General features: G+C 36.3%; 1 protein-coding gene across 2 annotated transcripts; it reads left to right on the top strand.

Moving 5' to 3' along the window:
* The first annotated feature begins 2,122 nt into the window (after nucleotides 1-2,122).
* Nucleotides 2,123-18,529, top strand: LOC127416680 (BEN domain-containing protein 7-like). 2 transcript variants are annotated; one of them, XM_051656173.1, is made up of 9 exons: nucleotides 2,123-2,550; nucleotides 4,469-4,540; nucleotides 4,610-4,885; nucleotides 6,945-7,076; nucleotides 9,235-9,536; nucleotides 10,592-10,817; nucleotides 14,780-14,893; nucleotides 15,124-15,180; nucleotides 16,190-18,529. In XM_051656173.1, exons 1-9 carry the CDS (start codon nucleotides 2,487-2,489, stop codon nucleotides 16,237-16,239), a joined length of 1,293 nt encoding a protein of 430 aa, XP_051512133.1. In that variant the 5' UTR covers nucleotides 2,123-2,486; the 3' UTR covers nucleotides 16,240-18,529. The 2 variants fall into 2 exon arrangements, with proteins under 2 accessions (XP_051512133.1, XP_051512134.1); XM_051656174.1 differs by lacking the exon at nucleotides 6,945-7,076.
* The last annotated feature ends 667 nt before the right edge of the window (nucleotides 18,530-19,196 follow it).

Raw genomic sequence — 19,196 nt, 5'->3', positions numbered from 1 at the left:
GAGAGCAAGTTTTGTATTTCATTTGGAAACCAAGGTCCTAGAGTCTGGAGGAAGGGTGCAGAAGCTCATAGCCCAAGTTGCTTGAAGTCCAGTGTTAAGTTTCCACAGTCTGTGATGATTTGGGGTGCAATGTCATCTGCTGGTGTTGGTCCATTGTGTTTTTTGAAAACCAAAGTCACTGCACCCGTTTACCAAGAAATTTTGGAGCACTTCATGCTTCCTTCTGCTGACCAGCTTTTTAAAGATGCTGATTTCATTTTCCAGCAGGATTTGGCACCTGCCCACACTGCCAAAAGCACCAAAAGTTGGTTAAATGACCATGGTGTTGGTGTGCTTGACTGGCCAGCAAACTCACCAGACCTGAACCCCATAGAGAATCTATGGGGTATTGTCAAGAGGAAAATGAGAAACAAGAGACCAAAAAATGCAGATGAGCTGAAGGCCACTGTCAAAGAAACCTGGGCTTCCATACCACCTCAGCAGTGCCACAAACTGATCACCTCCATGCCACGCCGAATTGAGGCAGTAATTAAAGCAAAAGGAGCCTCTACCAAGTATTGAGCACATATACAGTAAATGAACATACTTTCCTGAAGGCCAACAATTCACTAAAAATGTTTTTTTTATTGGTCTTATGATGTATTCTAATTTGTTGAGATAGTGAATTGGTGGGTTTTTGTTAGATGTGAGCCAAAATCATCACAATTAAAAGAACCAAAGACTTAAACTACTTCAGTCTGTGTGCATTGAATTTATTTAATACACGAGTTTCACAATTTGAGTTGAATTATTGAAATAAATGAACTTTTCCACGACATTCTAATTTATTGAGATGCACCTGTATATTAATATTATTTTCCACTTTCAATGAGTTAATTTTTTTTAACCAACATCAGTCCTGATCATAACTACCAAATATTCATTCATTTTCAGGATTTGCCAGTTTGTTGACATAATGCCACTGTTGCTTTTTTACACACACACACACACACACACACAATTATTCATTATAATTGGCCTGCAGTGCTCTATAATACAGCAAACAGAAAATAGGGGAAAAGAATGTATTTGCTCCATAGGCTAAACATGAGAAAAATGGCGCCATCTGGTGGAAAATATTAAACATTTAAATGTTGAAGCCAGTGCTCCGGAATGAAATCATAATATCATAGAATTCATGATTTTATGCTTTAATGGCACTGGGATCAAATATTGCAGTTTTAATGGGTTTCAATGGGGACATTTTTGTCCTGAAGGTCCTGAGTGTAACTATATTATGTGCACAGTGTATTATAGATGTATTATAGGAACTGAGGTTGAAATATTAAAATTACCCAAAAAATACACACCTTTGGGAAAATGTATGCCGTTGGCATTAACACAGACAAAATGAGTGAAAAAACAAAAATGAAAAAGACAAAAATGTCCCAAATGTTATTTATTTAAAATTTGGTGTTAGTATATTTAAAATGTATGTTTTGTTTATTTTATTATTGAGAAATGAAGATTTAAGAGTAAATATATGCATTGACATAACCTTTGCATTGAAATATCACTTTGTTACAAACTTTATTCTAGTTGTACTGCTGTTGTTGAAAACTGTTTACTATTTATTGTAATGTTTGGATTAAGTTTTTGTATTTAAAGTGCATTTTTAATGATGTGTATTTTATTTATTATTGATCTTGATCTAACATTTTGCATGTCTTCACATGTATTTTTAAGAGCAAGTATATATCAGTTGCATTGAAATATGATGACTTTGGTCCAAAGTGTTTTCTAAATTGCAATTTGTATTGATCTAGTTTCATTTATTTGTTTGTTTGTTTGTTTGTTTATTTATTTATTTTAGGTTGGTTTAGGTTTTTTATATATAAAGTGCTTTTTTTAATCATATATATATATATATATTACAAAATATTAGCAAAATATTTTAGTTGTATTGAAATATCAATTTTATTATATTACCAGTGGCACTTTCTAATTTCTAATTTTGGTTTCTTATTTATTTATTTATTTATTAGGGCTGTATTGATTGTATATTAATCCTCATAATTATGTTTTTTTCCCCTTTCTTTTTTCATTCCTTTTCTCTTGCTGTTCTCCTTTATGGTGTTTTCATGATGTAAAAATATACAAAACATCAACGCATTTGTCGAGCTGTCACAGACTTCAAAAACTGATCGAAAAGATGTTATAACCTCAGTGATTCAGCCTTTCCCCCAGACTGTCCAATGTAAACTGGACCCTTAATATTTGCGCCCCTCAGAACTGAACGGCCATCAGGTGGCGCAGGGGGATAGACGTGACGAATTGGGAAAGAATTAAGAGGTTTATTTATTAACATGAACACTTACACGTCATCTTCATCATTATTAGTCCGGAGAGACGGGCGGTGCGGGTCTTCATGAGTTTGGCACTGATTAAAGCGTCTGTCTGCTGATAAATGGGACTGGATTCTGCCTGTTCACCGCTCGCCCCTTAAAATGGAGTTTGTGGAGAGGAAACGGAGCAGGAAATCTCAGAGCTATAAACTAGTCAGCGATGCAGGTAAGCTGGTTTATTTGGGGAGCAGACAATAGAGCAGAGACAGTGAGGCGTTACGTCAGCACTCTGGAATGCACCTGTGATACAATGTAACATTCCTGCACGCGGCATCATGCATTATGACATCACGCCGCCACAGCGTTCTATTCGGGATACATTGTTGCTGTTTGAGTGAATTGGTTCTAAATCATTTGTTTACAGCACTGATAGTAATGCCATTTTAATCTTCTAACGGATACAGTCTATTCAATATTGTGTACTTTTTCAAGAATGAAAGAAATCATATAGGTTTATATGTGATGTGGAAATGCGATGATGATCTAGAATGAGTTTCACAGTCACGCAACCTACAGGTGGTCTGGTGTTGGGGAGCAGAGCAACTCTTGATCATGAAACAATATACTGAAACTGTTCTTTAGTTATTTTGGACGTGGCATTACACCCATAAGATACGTCTTTTCTAAACATTATCTTTGGGTACTTTGGAACAGACCCCACAAAAAAGTGCCTGATTTGTTATAAATGAAATCTTATGTGCATAAATGTAAGTTTTCCAACAGTCAATCTTTTTTTTAACTTTTTCTATTTGAATATGATATCACTCTCTGGTAATAGAAAATTGAAACCTCTACAATTTGCTTTGCTTTTAAACTGCTTACCCTAGTTAATGTATATATTGCTGTATTTTGAATTCCCTATTTCTTTCTTTTTTCTCCCATGTAATCTCGAATCCATTTTTTCGTTACTTACTCTTGTTATCCATAAGTACTGTGATAATTTCATTTTTTTATGTTGATAGATATTGTTGTATGTTAACAATAAAAAAACATGCTACCCTCCATGTAACTATTTTAAAAACACTTTTCTCATTCTTGTATTGCCATTTATTATACATGCCGTTTTTTTTTGACCTCATATTAATTGAGACTATATAGAATATTTGTACTTTTAAAATGTAATTTGACTATTTAAAAATGGTGAAAAACTTAAAAGAAATAGTAACCGGTCACAAGACCCAAAATGATAATGTCCCTTATGCAGTACATACAGTATGTAATTGTTTACTTGAAAATCCTAATGTTGGGGAAAAAAAAAAAACCCACATCAACTACCAACACTGTCAAAAATGTTTTGAGAGGTAACCTAAAATGTGCGTCATGTGGTAACGTCATAGATATATAGATCATTGAGGTAACAATCGCAAGTAACCACTTTTTTCCAATGCGTTATCACATGTTTGAAATGATGTTTGAAATGATTTGGGGACACTTTCATAAGTATTTAACAACAACACTGAAAAAAAATCAGTTTTAATAAATTTTTCAAAATGTGCTTCATGTAGTAACATCTAAATGAACTGGTTTTATTCGAGTCAAAAATATTATTTAACATTACTGAATCAACCTGAATAAATTAAGTACTAATATTAAGGGTTAGATTAAGGAAGAAGTAGCTCCTTAACCCCAAAATGACAAGAACATAAAGAGACCTCAGAAAATGTTTTCCAACATATTAGGGCATAATACATTTCCACATATTACATTTACTCCATCTTCAAAATATTGCATTTATTTTCAAATTGACAGCTTGTAGACATCTTGAAAATAACACTGAAATGAATATTTGCCTCAAGGTCAGCTGCCTTCTCAAAAAAAGGTTCCATATTATGTTTAGATAAAGATTGTGAGTTGATGCCAGAGTTTATATGGCCTAGGTAGTTTTGTCCCCCAATTATGAACAGAAATGAAATTGAGTTCTGACCTGTCAGGACTGGTATGGTGGGTAGCGCTTGTGCTTGCGTTGGCCAATAAACAAAATAATTCATGACCTTAGACTGATGTCAGAACTCTGCTGTGATGCAGGTACATTTCATACAACTTAAAATCAAAGGAGCCTTATCGTTTTCCACTCTTTTTGTAAGATTTCAGTCATGTGTTGGATGATGCGGACCAGAATGACAGCGAAGGTGACCTGGATGCATCTGAGAGTGAAGGTAGCTGTCCTTCATTAAAAACATATTTGGTTGTGCATGGCCTCTATATATGTTAACTGTGTGTCTCAGTCTGGTTAGGTGATGACGGGATGGAGATAAAGAGGCAGATAACAGGCATGATGCGCTTGCTGAGTGACAAGACGGGACGAGTGTACCAGAGGGTTGGACGAGAGGGGGAGACCCTCAAACAGGAGCCCCAGGAAGAGGCTCTCAGCCTGCCTGTAGCCCAGAGTCTGGCCCCTGAAAACATCCAGTTTGGCTGGAGCTCAGGCCTGCCTCCGGCTCACGGACAGTATGGCACCCGCTCCAAAACCCAAAGGATGCTGAATCACTCGAAAGCTAATGGTAAGTGTCTAAGCAATTCAGAGATTTCTGAGATCTTCCTGAAATCTCACTCTATAATCATAATTATATATATACGCACAGTAGTCCCAACAAACATCTGGTCACTTTAAGCCAAATGGCATTTATTTTAAAGAAAGGTAGCACAGGCACACTTTTCCTTCGAAACATTCACACACACACAAAAAAAGTTTTTTTATGTTTTAAATCAGTTTACTGTGTGGTTACTCTGCTAGGACACCTGTGCGCACTTGAGGAGAACTGACTTTATACAGCCACATCACCTTGACACCAGTTTGTTAAAAGAATTTGAAAAAAAAAAAGGAAAGTGACTAATTCTGAGAAAAGCATCTACTGTAGGTCTGTCATCATTTGTTTGCAGATGGCACCTACAGTTTGATTTTTATTGGATTTATTAATCTAATGCAATGGCATTCAAACTCATTTTAAGGGTGGTACAGTAAGTGTTTTGTATTTATGTATTTATTCTAAGGCTGTCAATTTATTGTGTTAATTCAGTGAGATTAATTATATAAAAAAATAATGTGTTAATTAGGACTGTCAATTGATTACAAATTTTTATCAAATTAATTACATGAGATGCAGATTAGCTAATGAAATGAATCACAATTAATCGCATAAATCAATATTTGCTGAAAAGGCCCCCAAATAAACAGAATTCAATATATAATAATCAGAATAATTATAAATATAATGTACATAAAAAATGATACAGAATTTATGTACAGTTGGGTGCATGATTAATTTTTAATATAATTAATATCACTGAATGTTAAATCGACAGCTTTGTGATAAATATGCATATATAAATATCAAAGTATATATATTTATAATTATTTTGATTGTTGTATTTTGAATTATTCTGGGAGCCTTTTTAGCAAATATTCATATATGCAATAATTGCAATTTATTTATTCAATTTATTGAATAAATAATCATTAGTCCCAATTAACACATTATTTTTTATATAATTAATAGCTCACAATTAATGCATTAAATCAATAGCCTTAGAATAAATACATAAATACAAAAATATATAGTTACTGTACCACACTTAAAATCATGAACGCCTTATTATTTAGATTATATGAATATGTTTTTGATTATTATATATTAAAGTATGTATATTTTGGGGCCGTTTCAGCAAATATTAATAAATGCGATTAATTGAAATTAATTCAATAAATTTATCGGCATCTCATGAAATGAACTGAATTAAAATTTTAATTAACACATTAGTTATTATATAATTATTTACTATAAATTAATGTGTTAAATCGACAGCCTTAGAATAAATACATAAATACAAAAATATATAGTTACTGTACCACACTTAAAATGCACAAAGCTTTATTATATATTTTCTATTTATTAATATTTTGATTATTATATATAAAATTATGTATTTTTTTTGGGGGGGGGCTTTTCAGCAAATATTGATATATGCGATCAATTGCAATTATTTAAATTAATTAATCGGCATCTCATGTAATAAATGTGCATTTTAATCAACTGACAGCCCTAATTTATTTATTTAATAACACTTTTATACAAAGCAACTTATTGCAACCTAATAACACTTGTTACAGAAACAGTATATTTAGAGTGCCCTGATGAATAACAGTCTTGCTCAAGGCCACAATAGTGACACCTTTGTTATTCGGGTTTAACATGAAATTAAATACCTGCAGTGATGCAGCTATACTTACTGTAAAATGACTTCAGTTAGGACCTGGAGAAGATATTACTTGAACACCCTTAGGGAATCTTTCCAGGGAAAGCTGTATGATGTGACTGTGTGGGCTACAGAAAGATGTATTGTCTGCCACTTTAGCAGCAAATGTCTAGACAGCCTTAGATAAAGACACATAATGTCTCCTGTAAACACACATGAGACACAGTAACTCCCATTCTGTCTGTCTGACACACACACACACACACACACACACACACACATACATTTAAACACACTAAACTTGTGCTGCGTGGTTGGACCTCTAAGAGTTAGACATCATCGATGGTTGCCATTGTGTTGATTCAGACATGGCCATGTCCCCTGCACCTGCTGCCATGGCAACTGAGTCCAGCTGCTGTATGTGCAACTGCAAGAGCACCCTGCAGGCCATTCTGCTGGAGTTACGTACCATGAGAAAACTAATCCAAACTCAAAGAGGTATATCTCACATACCCTCACTGTAAATGATTTTTGTAGTTTTTACCATATTATGGCTGTGTTTTCCACCGTGCCTTACTGTAGAAACTGTTTACAGTATGTTACTGTCAACCTGAGCTGTTAAACTGCATGAGAACTGGCCCAATCTCAAACCTGTACATGCACAATTTAGAGGGGAAATTTGTGGTATTATTCAGTGATCTATTATCAAAAAGACGAAACCCAGGAGATGTCTTCTCTGCAGTGGACTTACTCATACAATCGCATAAAAAGTAGAGCTGTATTGTGAATGCACCTGGCAACCTGTGAAGGTTGAGCATGAACTCGTCTGATCACTCGACTCCTCGTCACTTCAGCCAAAGTGGTCTATTTTCGACTGAACCAGGTTAGTCGGACACAAAACATCTTTTAGCAGTTTATAATCATTTTTCATTTGACAATGAAGATCTGCATGTCATTTTTGTCAAGTAGCTTTGTAACGATAAAGTTTACATTCTCAAACAGATACTAGCATTAGTTATAATGGCCGTTCTGTTTAGTATTGAAGTGAGCACTTACAAGTTTTGAAGTATTATAAGTAACCAAATTACCTTGTCTGTGAACAAATGTTGTTTTTACACCGGTCAAACATGTTCAACTCTTGGACGCCTGGTAAAATAAAGTTATACCGGCCACTTTATTTGACCCTTCCATCTAAAATAAAATGTTATGTACAAATATAACATGTGTAAATGCTCTGAATTTTATTCGATAAGTATATTTGTAACTTCTATCTCAGTCGTTTCTGAATGATGTAGAAATGTTTGAGAGTGTATTCTCTCCCTTGTAGCTTAAATGCCATGTTGATATAAAACCCAGACTGAAGTTTCATGATATTAATTGATTTTTGTATTTTGTTCTCTAGATCTGGACAGACAAAGAATTGGAGAGTGTTCTTTCAGTCATTTGGACATCTGGTGAACTTATATATATATATTTTTTTTTCTTTTTCACCCAATTTGGAATGCCCAATTCCCAATGCACCAATGCAGTCCTCATGGTCGCATAGTGATTCGCCTCAATCCGGGTGGCGGAGGACGAATCCCATCTGAGACCGCCAACCTGTGCATCTTATCATGTGGCTTGTTGAGCACGTTACCGTGGAGACATTACGCGTGTGGAGGCTTCACACCATCCACCGCGACATCCACGCTCAACTCACCACACGCCCCACTGAGAACAAACCACATTATAGCGACCATGAGGAGGTTACCCCATGTGACTCTACCCTCCCTAGCAACCGGGCCAATTTGGTTGCTTAGAAGACCTGGCTGGAGTCACTCAGCCCACCCTGGGATTCGAACTAGCAAACTAGCGAACTCCAGGGGTGGTAGCCAGCGTATTTTACCACTGGCCCCCTGGTGAACTTAATATTGAAGTTTTTCAATGGACTTGTATATGTGTGTAGTCATAATTTGCCTTTCTAAGCAACATTTATATGATCATTGAGTTGTCATTGTGTAATAAATGTTCTGTTTGCAAAAAGGCCTCATTTGTTTCATTTTTTAAACTTGTAATCGATAGAAGTTAGTTACCCTAACTCTGTAAGCTAATGCTGTTGTTAGTTCTACGGTATGGACACTGCAATTTAGTATACAACATACAAACAATTACTGTAATGAATTTGACAGTACAGCACATACTGTAAGTTATTATACAGTATGTTGTAAACTACTGTAGATAGTTTTACAGTAATTTTATTGTGGCTTGCTGGATATTTGTTGCCAGTAAGTTACTGTTGATTTTATGTCAATTGTTTTACAGTGCTGCTGACAAAACTGGTTACATGCAGTTGTTAGCTTAAGTTGTTATTTCTATTTGATCCCACCCTTAAAAATGGCATTTGTTGGTGTAACACTTCATTGCAGCAACACAAGCGGTGAAATTTCTCTTTAATTTCTGTTTTCACCAGACTATTAGTGTGCAAATAGGTGTACTGTGCGGCAGGTGCTTTTTACACATTGTGCAAATAGTCACTCCGTTTATCTTTGTCATTAAAACTAATTTCAAGCATTTAAGCATAAACCTTAAAATAAAAGAAAAATAGTAAAAATTCAGTCAAATGTGTCCAAACTTTTGGCTTGTACTACTTTTGGCTGGTGTTTTGTTGCATTCTCAGGAACGCAGGACAAACAGGGTTCCAACGTCCCAAGTTCAGCATCCCGTTCCTCTATCTCTAGGAGGAGTGCCCAAAAAAGAAGGCCAGGCCACAGAGTGACAGTCTTGACCACGCCCACTAAAAGCACCACACCTCGGTCGCCACCCTCTGAGGCTGATGCTGTGAAGGAATCCGATCAGAGTGAAAGACAGTCCAGAGAGGACACGCCCTCCACAGTGGTGGCATGTATCCCAGATCCCGTTCCCAGTGTAAAGACTTCTCCCTCTCACTATAAAGTAACCAGAGGACAAAACATCTCAGAGGTACACCAGTGACAAGCATCACTGTTACTATTGCTCAGTACTTTTTGATTTGAACAAAGCCCTCACAGTAATAAACTTCAGTAAGTAACTTGTCTCACACTGTTTGTGCAACAGACAGAAATGGTTCCTCAAATTGTGTTGCTTGTTTAGGAGATGACCAGACTAAGGATTTTGTTATGGTGGATGATAAAACTGGCAACAAAATCCCATAGACTTGCATTGAAGGAGAGGCCATATCTAGGAATCAGAATAGCATAGAGACTTGGGGGTGGGCTCTTTTGATTTTGGCCACAACATAGCAACCACTCAGAAGACCATAGCAACAACCTAAGAACACCCTAGCAACCATAGCAATGCACTACAAGCCCTCTTTAGCATTGTGGCGGCGAGTTTTGCTCAGGCAAGCACCGCTCATGTTTTATTCAGGGAATGTAAAACTCTAGTGCTTGCACTGCAGTATAAACATTGAATGTTGAAATCCATTTAAAAAAAGTAATTTTTATCAGTCTTTTATTTATTTATTTATTTATTTTTATCTCATTAGTTTATTCTGTCATTCGTGTGTCTATGCCGTAAAAATATTTTATGTAATTTTACAAAAAGAATGTAAAAATGCTACAATAATAAAATGGATTAATTGGTGCCATATGAGGTGAAAAGTGATATTTTATTTAACTAGACAATATGTAGTTTTATGTTACATTTCATAAAAAAAAAAAAAAAATGTTTTTTTAGAAGTAAAATGTATGATTTACCTTATAGTTAACGGTGAAAATGTATATATATATATATATATATATATATATATATATATATATATATATATATATATATATATATATGTGTGTGTGTGTGTGTGTGTGTGTGTGTATGTGTGTGTGTTTACATCTATCTTGTAAATTATTATTAAAATCCTCTTTATTTTTGTATCATCCGACCAAAGGTGTATTTGTGGGAGATTGCAGTGTGTGTCTATGTATGTGTTAATTCCTAAGTACGACTGGGCGTGTGTATTAATTTTGTTGATTAATATCCTGTCCGTCTGTCTCTCTCAGCCGGAGGTGCAGTTGGCCGAGGATTATGATGTATTTATTCCTAAAGCACAGTTGAACTCGATCTTACTGAACTACACACGCTCTGGCAGTCTGCTCTTCAGGAAACTTGTATGCGCTTTCTTTGACGACGCCACACTGGCCAACTCACTGCCCAACGGCAAGAGGAAGAGGGGTCTGAATGACACCAGGAAAGGACTAGATCAGAATATAGTGGGTGCCATTAAAGGTGTGTAAAACTGACAACAAAATCAGACCAGAATTTACACAACATCAGTGTAGAGGAGAATATTATACTGAATTTGCCAAAAATATACAGTATATATACATATACATAAATATGTACTGAGATGATATTCTTCTCATCACAGTTGTACAGAGTGGTTATCTGAGTTACTGTAGATTTTGTCAGTTCAAACCAGTCTGGCCATTCTCTGTTGACCTCTCTCATCAACAAGTGTTTCCATTCTCAGAACTGCCGCTCACTGGATGTTTTTTGTTTTTGAGAAATACTCAAACCAGCCCATCTGGCACCAACAATCATGCCACGCACCAAATCACTGAGACCACATTTGTTTCCCCATTCTGATGGTTGATGTGAACATTAACTGAAGCTCCTGACCCGTATCTGCATTATTTTATGCATTGATCCGCTGTCACATGATTGGCTGATCAGATAATCGCATGGATGATTGTTGGTGCCAGACGGGCTGGTTTGAGTATTTCTGGGATTTTCACACACAACAGTCTCTAGAATTTACTCTGAATGGTGCCAAAAACAAAAAACATCCAGTGAGCGACAGTTCTGTGGATGGAAACGCCTTGTTGATGAGAGAGGTCAACAGAGAATGGCCAGACTGGTTTGAACTGACAAAGTCTACGGTAACTCAGATAACCACTCTGTACAATTGTGATGAGAAGAATATCATCTCTGAATGCTATTCTGAGATGCGGGCTGGTACTGTTTTAGCGGCATGATGGGGACCTACACAATATTAGGCAGGTGCTTTTAATGTTGTGGCTGATCGGTGTGTATGTATATGTATATACTATATACTATATATTTATACTGTGTATATATATTGTGTAGTACAGTCTTGTGTAAGGTACTCCAAACAATGAAAACACTTCTCCACTACTTCTTAAAAAAATAATCACATTACTAATTACTTTTATGTTACCTTATAAAAACACGTTTCATGGATAGGTTTTTATTTTTCTGCTCAACAAATTATAAAATAATACAATGAATTGTTAGGATGTGTGCACCCTTCGGCTGTCACAGAAACACAAACAGATGTACACATGAACATAGTTTATGTATTGAATGTACTCTACATAAATAATATTAATTTAGAAATACTGTACTTAAAAAGTAATGAATTTATGGAAAGTCAGTAATTGTATTTCGATTACAAGAATTTAAAATGTAATGTGTTACACTACAGTTTGTACTAAAAAGTAATTCGATTACAGTGATTAATTTTTATTAATTAATTACTTTCAATTAGATTAAACCCAACATTATATATAGACAGACAGACAGACAGACCGACAGACAGACAGACAGACAGATAGATAAATAGACCTACAGACAGACAGACAGACACAGACAGACAGACAGATAGACAGACACAGACAGATAAATAGACAGATAGATAGATAGATAGATAGATAGATAGATAGACAGACCTACAGACAGACAGACAGATAAATAGACAGATAGATAGATAGATAGATAGATAGATAGACAGACCTACAGACAGACAGACAGATAGACAGACAGACAGATAAATAGACAGACAGACAGATGCACAGACAGACAGATAGATAGATAGATAGACAGACCTACAGACAGACAGATAGACAGACGCACAGACAGACAGATAGATAGATAGACAGACAGACAGATAGATAGATAGATAGATATACAGACAGACCGATAGATAGCTAGATAGACAGACAGACAGACAGACAGATGCACAGACAGACAGATAGATAGACAGCCCTACAGACAGACAGACTGATAGATAGATAGACAGACCTACAGACAGACAGACAGATAGATAGACAGACAGACAGACAGACAGATAGATAGACAGACAGACGCACAGACAGATAGATAGACAGACAGACGCACAGACAGATAGATAGATAGACAGACCTACAGACAGACAGACAGATAGATAGATAGATAGATAGATAGATATACAAACAGACAGACCGATAGATAGACAGACAGACAGACAGACAGATAGATAGATATACAGACAGACAGACTGATAGATAGATAGATAGATAGATAGATAGATAGACAGACAGACAGACAGACCAATAGGTAAATAGACAGACAGACAGACAGACAGACAGACAGACCGATAGGTAAATAGACAGACAGACGATAGATAGATAGATAGATAGATAGATAGATAGATAGATAGATAGATATACAGACAGACTGATAGATAGATAGATATACAGACAGACAGACTGATAGATAGATAGATAGATATACAGACAGACAGACAGACAGACAGATAGATAGATAGATAGATAGATAGATAGATATACAGACAGACAGACCGATAGATAGACAGACAGACAGACAGACTGATAGATAGATAGATAGATAGATAGACAGACAGACAGACAGACAGACAGACAGACAGACCGATAGGTAAATAGACAGACAGACAGAAAGACAGACAGACCAATAGGTAAATAGACAGACAGACAGGCAGACGATAGATAGATAGATAGATAGATAGATAGATAGATAGATAGATAGATAGATAGATAGATAGATAGATAGATATACAGACAGACAGACTGATAGATAGATAGATAGATATACAGACAGACAGACTGATAGATAGACAGACAGACAGACAGAGAGATAGATAGATAGATATACAGACAGACAGACTGATAGATAGACAGACAGACAGACAGATAGATAGATAGATAGATAGATAGATAGATAGATAGATATACTGATAGATAGATAGATAGATAGATAGACAGACAGACAGACAGACAGACAGACAGACCGATAGGTAAATAGACAGACAGACAGACAGACCGATAGGTAAATAGACAGACAGACAGACAGACGATAGATAGATAGATAGATAGATAGATAGATAGATAGATATACAGACAGACAGAGAGATAGATAGATAGATATACAGACAGACAGACTGATAGATAGACAGACAGACAGACAGACAGATAGATAGATAGATAGATAGATAGATATACTGATAGATAGATAGATAGATAGACAGACAGACAGACAGACCGATAGGTAAATAGACAGACAGACAGACAGACAGACGATAGATAGATAGATAGATAGATAGATAGATAGATAGATAGATATACAGACAGACAGACTGATAGATAGACAGACAGACAGACAGACAGAGAGATAGATAGATAGATATACAGACAGACAGACTGATAGATAGACAGACAGACAGATAGATAGATAGATAGATAGATAGATAGATAGATAGATAGATATACAGACAGACTGATAGATAGATAGATAGATAGATAGACAGACAGACAGACAGACAGACAGACAGACAGACAGACAGACAGACAGACAGACCGATAGGTAAACAGACAGACAGACAGACAGACAGACCGATAGGTAAATAGACAGACAGACAGACAGACGATAGATAGATAGATAGATAGATAGATAGATAGATAGATAGATAGATAGATATACAGACAGACAGACTGATAGATAGATAGATAGATAGATAGATAGACAGACAGACAGACAGACAGACAGACAGACAGACTGATAGGTAAATAGACAGACAGACAAACAGACAGATGATAGATAGATAGATAGATAGATAGATAGATAGATAGATAGATAGATAGATAGATAGATAGATCGATCAGTGGCCCCCAAAAGTTAAAAATAAATAAATAAAAAACATTTCAAAAAAATATTTTCTAAATGAAGACAAGAAGTAATGTGATGATAGTTAATGTGCTGAACAACACCTGTATGAACTTGAGGAGAAATTATACCTGTTGATTCAGACACTTTAAATGGGCTAATGGCTTGGGTTTTTGGGGCCACTGTATAGTGTTTATAAAGAGTTTGAGAGGGTCTTGATTGAGCTTGTTAAACATTTTACGTGTGTATATGTATGTGTACAAATTTAGTGTTCACAGAAAAGTATTGCACTGCCAATGGAATTGAGAAGCTTCCCGGCCCCAGAGATTGGGTCCAGATTCTGCAAGACCAGATTAAACTTGCCCGCCGACGCTTAAAAAGAGGTGAGCACGTGAGAAAAAGAAATACATGACACAAGGAAATAAAATAAAGCCATGCAAGCAGGAGAGGAGCAGAGAGAGAGAGAGAGATAGCTTTGTGCACTTCATCAAGGATTCAAAGATTGATGGTGTGCCAGTTGAGTGCCATAAAAACACGAATCATTAAATGTTCATTATGAAATTCTTAAATGCCATGGTTTGCTTTTTTCAATTGATTTTTTAATCATTTGCAGCAGAGACAGCCTCAGAAAGTAATGAGATACTGCACAGAACATGTACAGAAAAAACAGGTACCTGGAAACATTCACACAAACCTGCATACACACACACACACACACACACCACACACTGTAAAAAAAAGACATTAAATTTACAATAAAATACTGGTAGCTGTTGTTGCTAAAAATTTACCGTAAAAAATACGGCGACCATGTTTCAAGCTTTACGGGATGTAATTTTGATGCTTGTATACAGTATTTTACGGTTCACTACCATTAATTTTATTAAATAATATACATTTTATATACTAGCCTTCTATAACAATAAAAGTCTGCTTTTCACTTTAAAATGTATTGTTAATCAACGTAGTAACAACAAAAGGCCACATGATGACTAAAAGTCTAAAGCAATAATCAATTACACATGTAATTTTAACAACAGTTTGTTGTTAAACATGACATACATTTTTACAGTTAATTATACGGTAAAATCATACTTTTTACATCTAAAAAACAAACTTTTGTACAATATTTTACAGCAAAGTACAGTAGCACTTTTACATTCTTTTACAGTTTAAATAAAAAACATTTTTACGAGAGCTTCAGATCCCTGAATGTCCTTCTCTCAAAAGAATACCAGCATTCTTTACGGGGGCGTGGCCAAAAGCACGAGGTGGCATGGGGTGGCAGTTGCCACCCTAAAAATGAGCTTTGCCACCCCTACTTTGACTTAGTTCACATAGTGGAGACGGTGCGCAATGGCTTAACCTGGCACAAGGGCATAAGTTTAAGCAAACCCGCCCCCACCGGTCTGACAACATTAATGGTTGCCACCCCTCACTACACTCTTGCACCCCCTTTGCCACCCTGTGAATAAAATATGTTAATAAAGTATGTTAGTGTGTTTCAAAGACTGACATATCATTCCCAGGGGTTTACATTAGAATTGCATCAATTGCTCATTTTCAGAGGAATGTTCACAGACTCTTGATAAAGTGGAAACTGTGACACAAAATGGTACTGAATGCACACCTGAAAAAAAGTGTCATTATTCTTAACTAACTGTTCTCCTGTACTGCAGGTGCCGCTTATGAGAGAACAGACTGTGTTGTTGCAATGGACACTGCCTGAGCAGACACTGTTTTCAACTAAATGCAACCTACGACCCCCAAAAGGGGTCATTTTTACTTTTTGTTTTTTTTTGTTGTTGTTTGCCTAGACTTTATCGGGAGACATTGTTTTGGAATTCTCATGGTTAGCAACAGGCAGAAAGTTTTCCTCGAAGGACAATTACAGCATTTTAACGATCAGGACGACGTAGATGTTCTTTCACAGCTTACAGCTGAAACCCCTCTGGATGTTCTGACAACTATGGACACATTTTTGTAACACAAGTGCTCTCATTTTATTATTTTAAAGTGGCTTGTTCTGGATGTCACCAGTAGTTTTCTGCAGTATCTAAATGGAAGTGTGATTTCTATGCTTCATCCAAATGCATCACCAACAAATATCAGCAGAATAGGTGTTTAAAGATGACTGTGCCTTTAATTCACTCTGCCATGCCAAGTAACAAACTGATGTCATTTCACGATTGTGCTGGTCATTGACACTTTCTGGTGAAATGTGTGGCACTTGCCATGTTAACAGTACTCACTGAGTCATATTCTCTGCACATGGTCTTACTAATGTGTCATTGGTTATATAATCAGGCGGACTGGTTATGTAGATGTTACTGTTTGACTTCCTGTGTAAAAAGATTTGATGTACAAATGAGTGAATATGACATATACAAACACTGTTCTGCATCTCTGTGACAAAATGTTTATTACCTCACATTCAAAAGCTTGAATAACTATATAAAGGGTAAAGGAATACTGCAGGTGCAACGGTGATAGATAGCTGTGCAATGTGTATAAACCTCACTGTCCTGACCTCAAGAGGTGCACTAGTGACTGACGCTAGAGGCTGTAGCCTTTAGCCTCCTTGTTAGCGCACCCGCCTCCCATGCTGGAGATGCCAGTTCGAGTCCCGTATGGAGTGGGTAGAACAGGAGCGTCACAATGGTGCCGTGACCCGGATTGGAGTGAGGGTTTAGGGGGGTGAGTGTAACGGTGGCCAGCTGATGGATAGCTGTGCAATGTGTATAAACCTCACACTCTTGACCTCAAGAGGTGCACTAGCGACTGACATTACAGGCTGAGCCTTTAGCCTCCTTGTTAGCATGCCCACCTCCCATGCTGGAGACGCCAGTTCGAGTCCCGTATGGAATGGGTAGAACAGGAGCGTCACAGTGGTGCCGTGACCCGGATGGGAGTGAGATTTAGGGGGGTGAGTGTAACGGTGGTCAGCTGATAGATAACTGTGCGTTATGTATAAACCTCACTCTCCTGACATCAAGAGGTGCACTAACGACTGACGCTAGAGGCTGTAGCCTTTAGCCTCCTTGTTAGCATGCCCACCTCTCATGCCAGAGACGCCGGTTCGAGTCCCGTATGGAGCAGGTAGAACAGGAGCGTCACAGTGGTGCCGTGACCCGGATGGGAGTGAGATTTAGGGGGGTGAGTGTAACGGTGGTCAGCTGATAGATAACTGTGCGTTATGTATAAACCTCACTCTCCTGACCTCAAGAGGTGCACTAGCGACTGACACTAGAGGCTGTAGCCTTTAGCCTCCTTGTTAGCATGCCCACCTCTCATGCCAGAGATACCGGTTCGAGTCCCGTATGGAGTGGGTAGAACAGGAGCGTCACACAGGTTAAATTAAACTTAAGCTCAATGGACAACATCTGTGGCATGCTGTCAATTACTATAGAAACTAATTCTGAATCATATATCAGTTTGTATAAACAAATTTAAAAAGCACATAGAAAAACATTGCACACAACGTCTTTTCACAAATTGAGCACTGCAAAAAAATATATATTCTGGGGGTTTTGGTCTCATTTTCAAGATGTAACTATCTAAACATCCTTAAAACAAGAATGGCATAGATATTAAGTCTTGTTTTTAGACAAATCTAACTAAATTTGGTGAGAATTATGATTAAAACAAGAAGAAGCTTTTTGCCAATGGGGTGAGAAAAATATACCTGTTTTCCCTTCTAATCAAGTTTTTTATTTTAATAAGCATAAACGTAACGTATTTTGTACAATTTCTCTGAAAACAAGAACATTTTGACTGATCAAGTAAATGTATCTTGCTTTACGTATTTAGATATTTTCACTGGAAAACAAGACAGAAATACTCAGTAAGAAAATTACTTTTTACAGTGAGGTACGAGTCAAAATTATTTTGACAGCATGCTTAACAGATTTAGTTATATTTGACCCGGAATAGTCCACATAAAGCACAGACTGTGCCTCCTTTTTAAAATGCCAGTTTTAAAACAGATAAAACGAAATGTTAAGTTTACCAGTGGAAAATTGTTTTGGTCTGAGACTTCAAATAAATAAAATGTCTGTTTCTTACATTGTTGGTCTAAACCTGTTTTAAGTCCAGGGGGTTTCAAAATAACTTTGTTATTAATTTATTCATTATTGATTATATAATAATTACTCATTTTAAAATGCTGACCCAAACTAACTTCAGATGTGCTGGGCAAATAAAACCAATTAATGATCAGAACAATAATAATAATAATAATAATAAAAAAGAGAATGTTACTTTAGCCGTTTGCCATTCTACAACTCTGTTATCATAATGGTAAAGTAAATATACCTTTTAAAACTTTATAAAGGCTTCAATTTTGAACATAGTTTTATATTTTTAAAAGCCTCAGCAAGCCTCACTTTTAATAAAGGCAGCAGCACAAATCTACACAAACAGAAAATCACAAATTAATCTTACAAGAACTGTTGAAAATGCTAAAGAATGGTTGAATCTGAAAGCATCTTTGAAAGACTCTTTAGACAGCCGGGTTAGACCTTCCTTACAATGCATTATAAAAGAAAAGAAATGTTAAAGTAGATTTAACCCTTGTGCGACCTTCGGGACATTTTTTGTATTTTTTGTTTTTGTTCTTTTATCATTTTGGCTGTGTTGTTGCCAACAGCATACATTTTTGCCAAAGATGTATTTTTTGGGGGAATT

Source organism: Myxocyprinus asiaticus, chromosome 26 (assembly GCF_019703515.2).
Source record: "Myxocyprinus asiaticus isolate MX2 ecotype Aquarium Trade chromosome 26, UBuf_Myxa_2, whole genome shotgun sequence".
Lineage (NCBI taxonomy): Eukaryota > Metazoa > Chordata > Actinopteri > Cypriniformes > Catostomidae > Myxocyprinus > Myxocyprinus asiaticus.
Note: the sequence above shows the minus strand (reverse complement) of the source record. Positions and strands in the feature narration are given on the sequence as shown.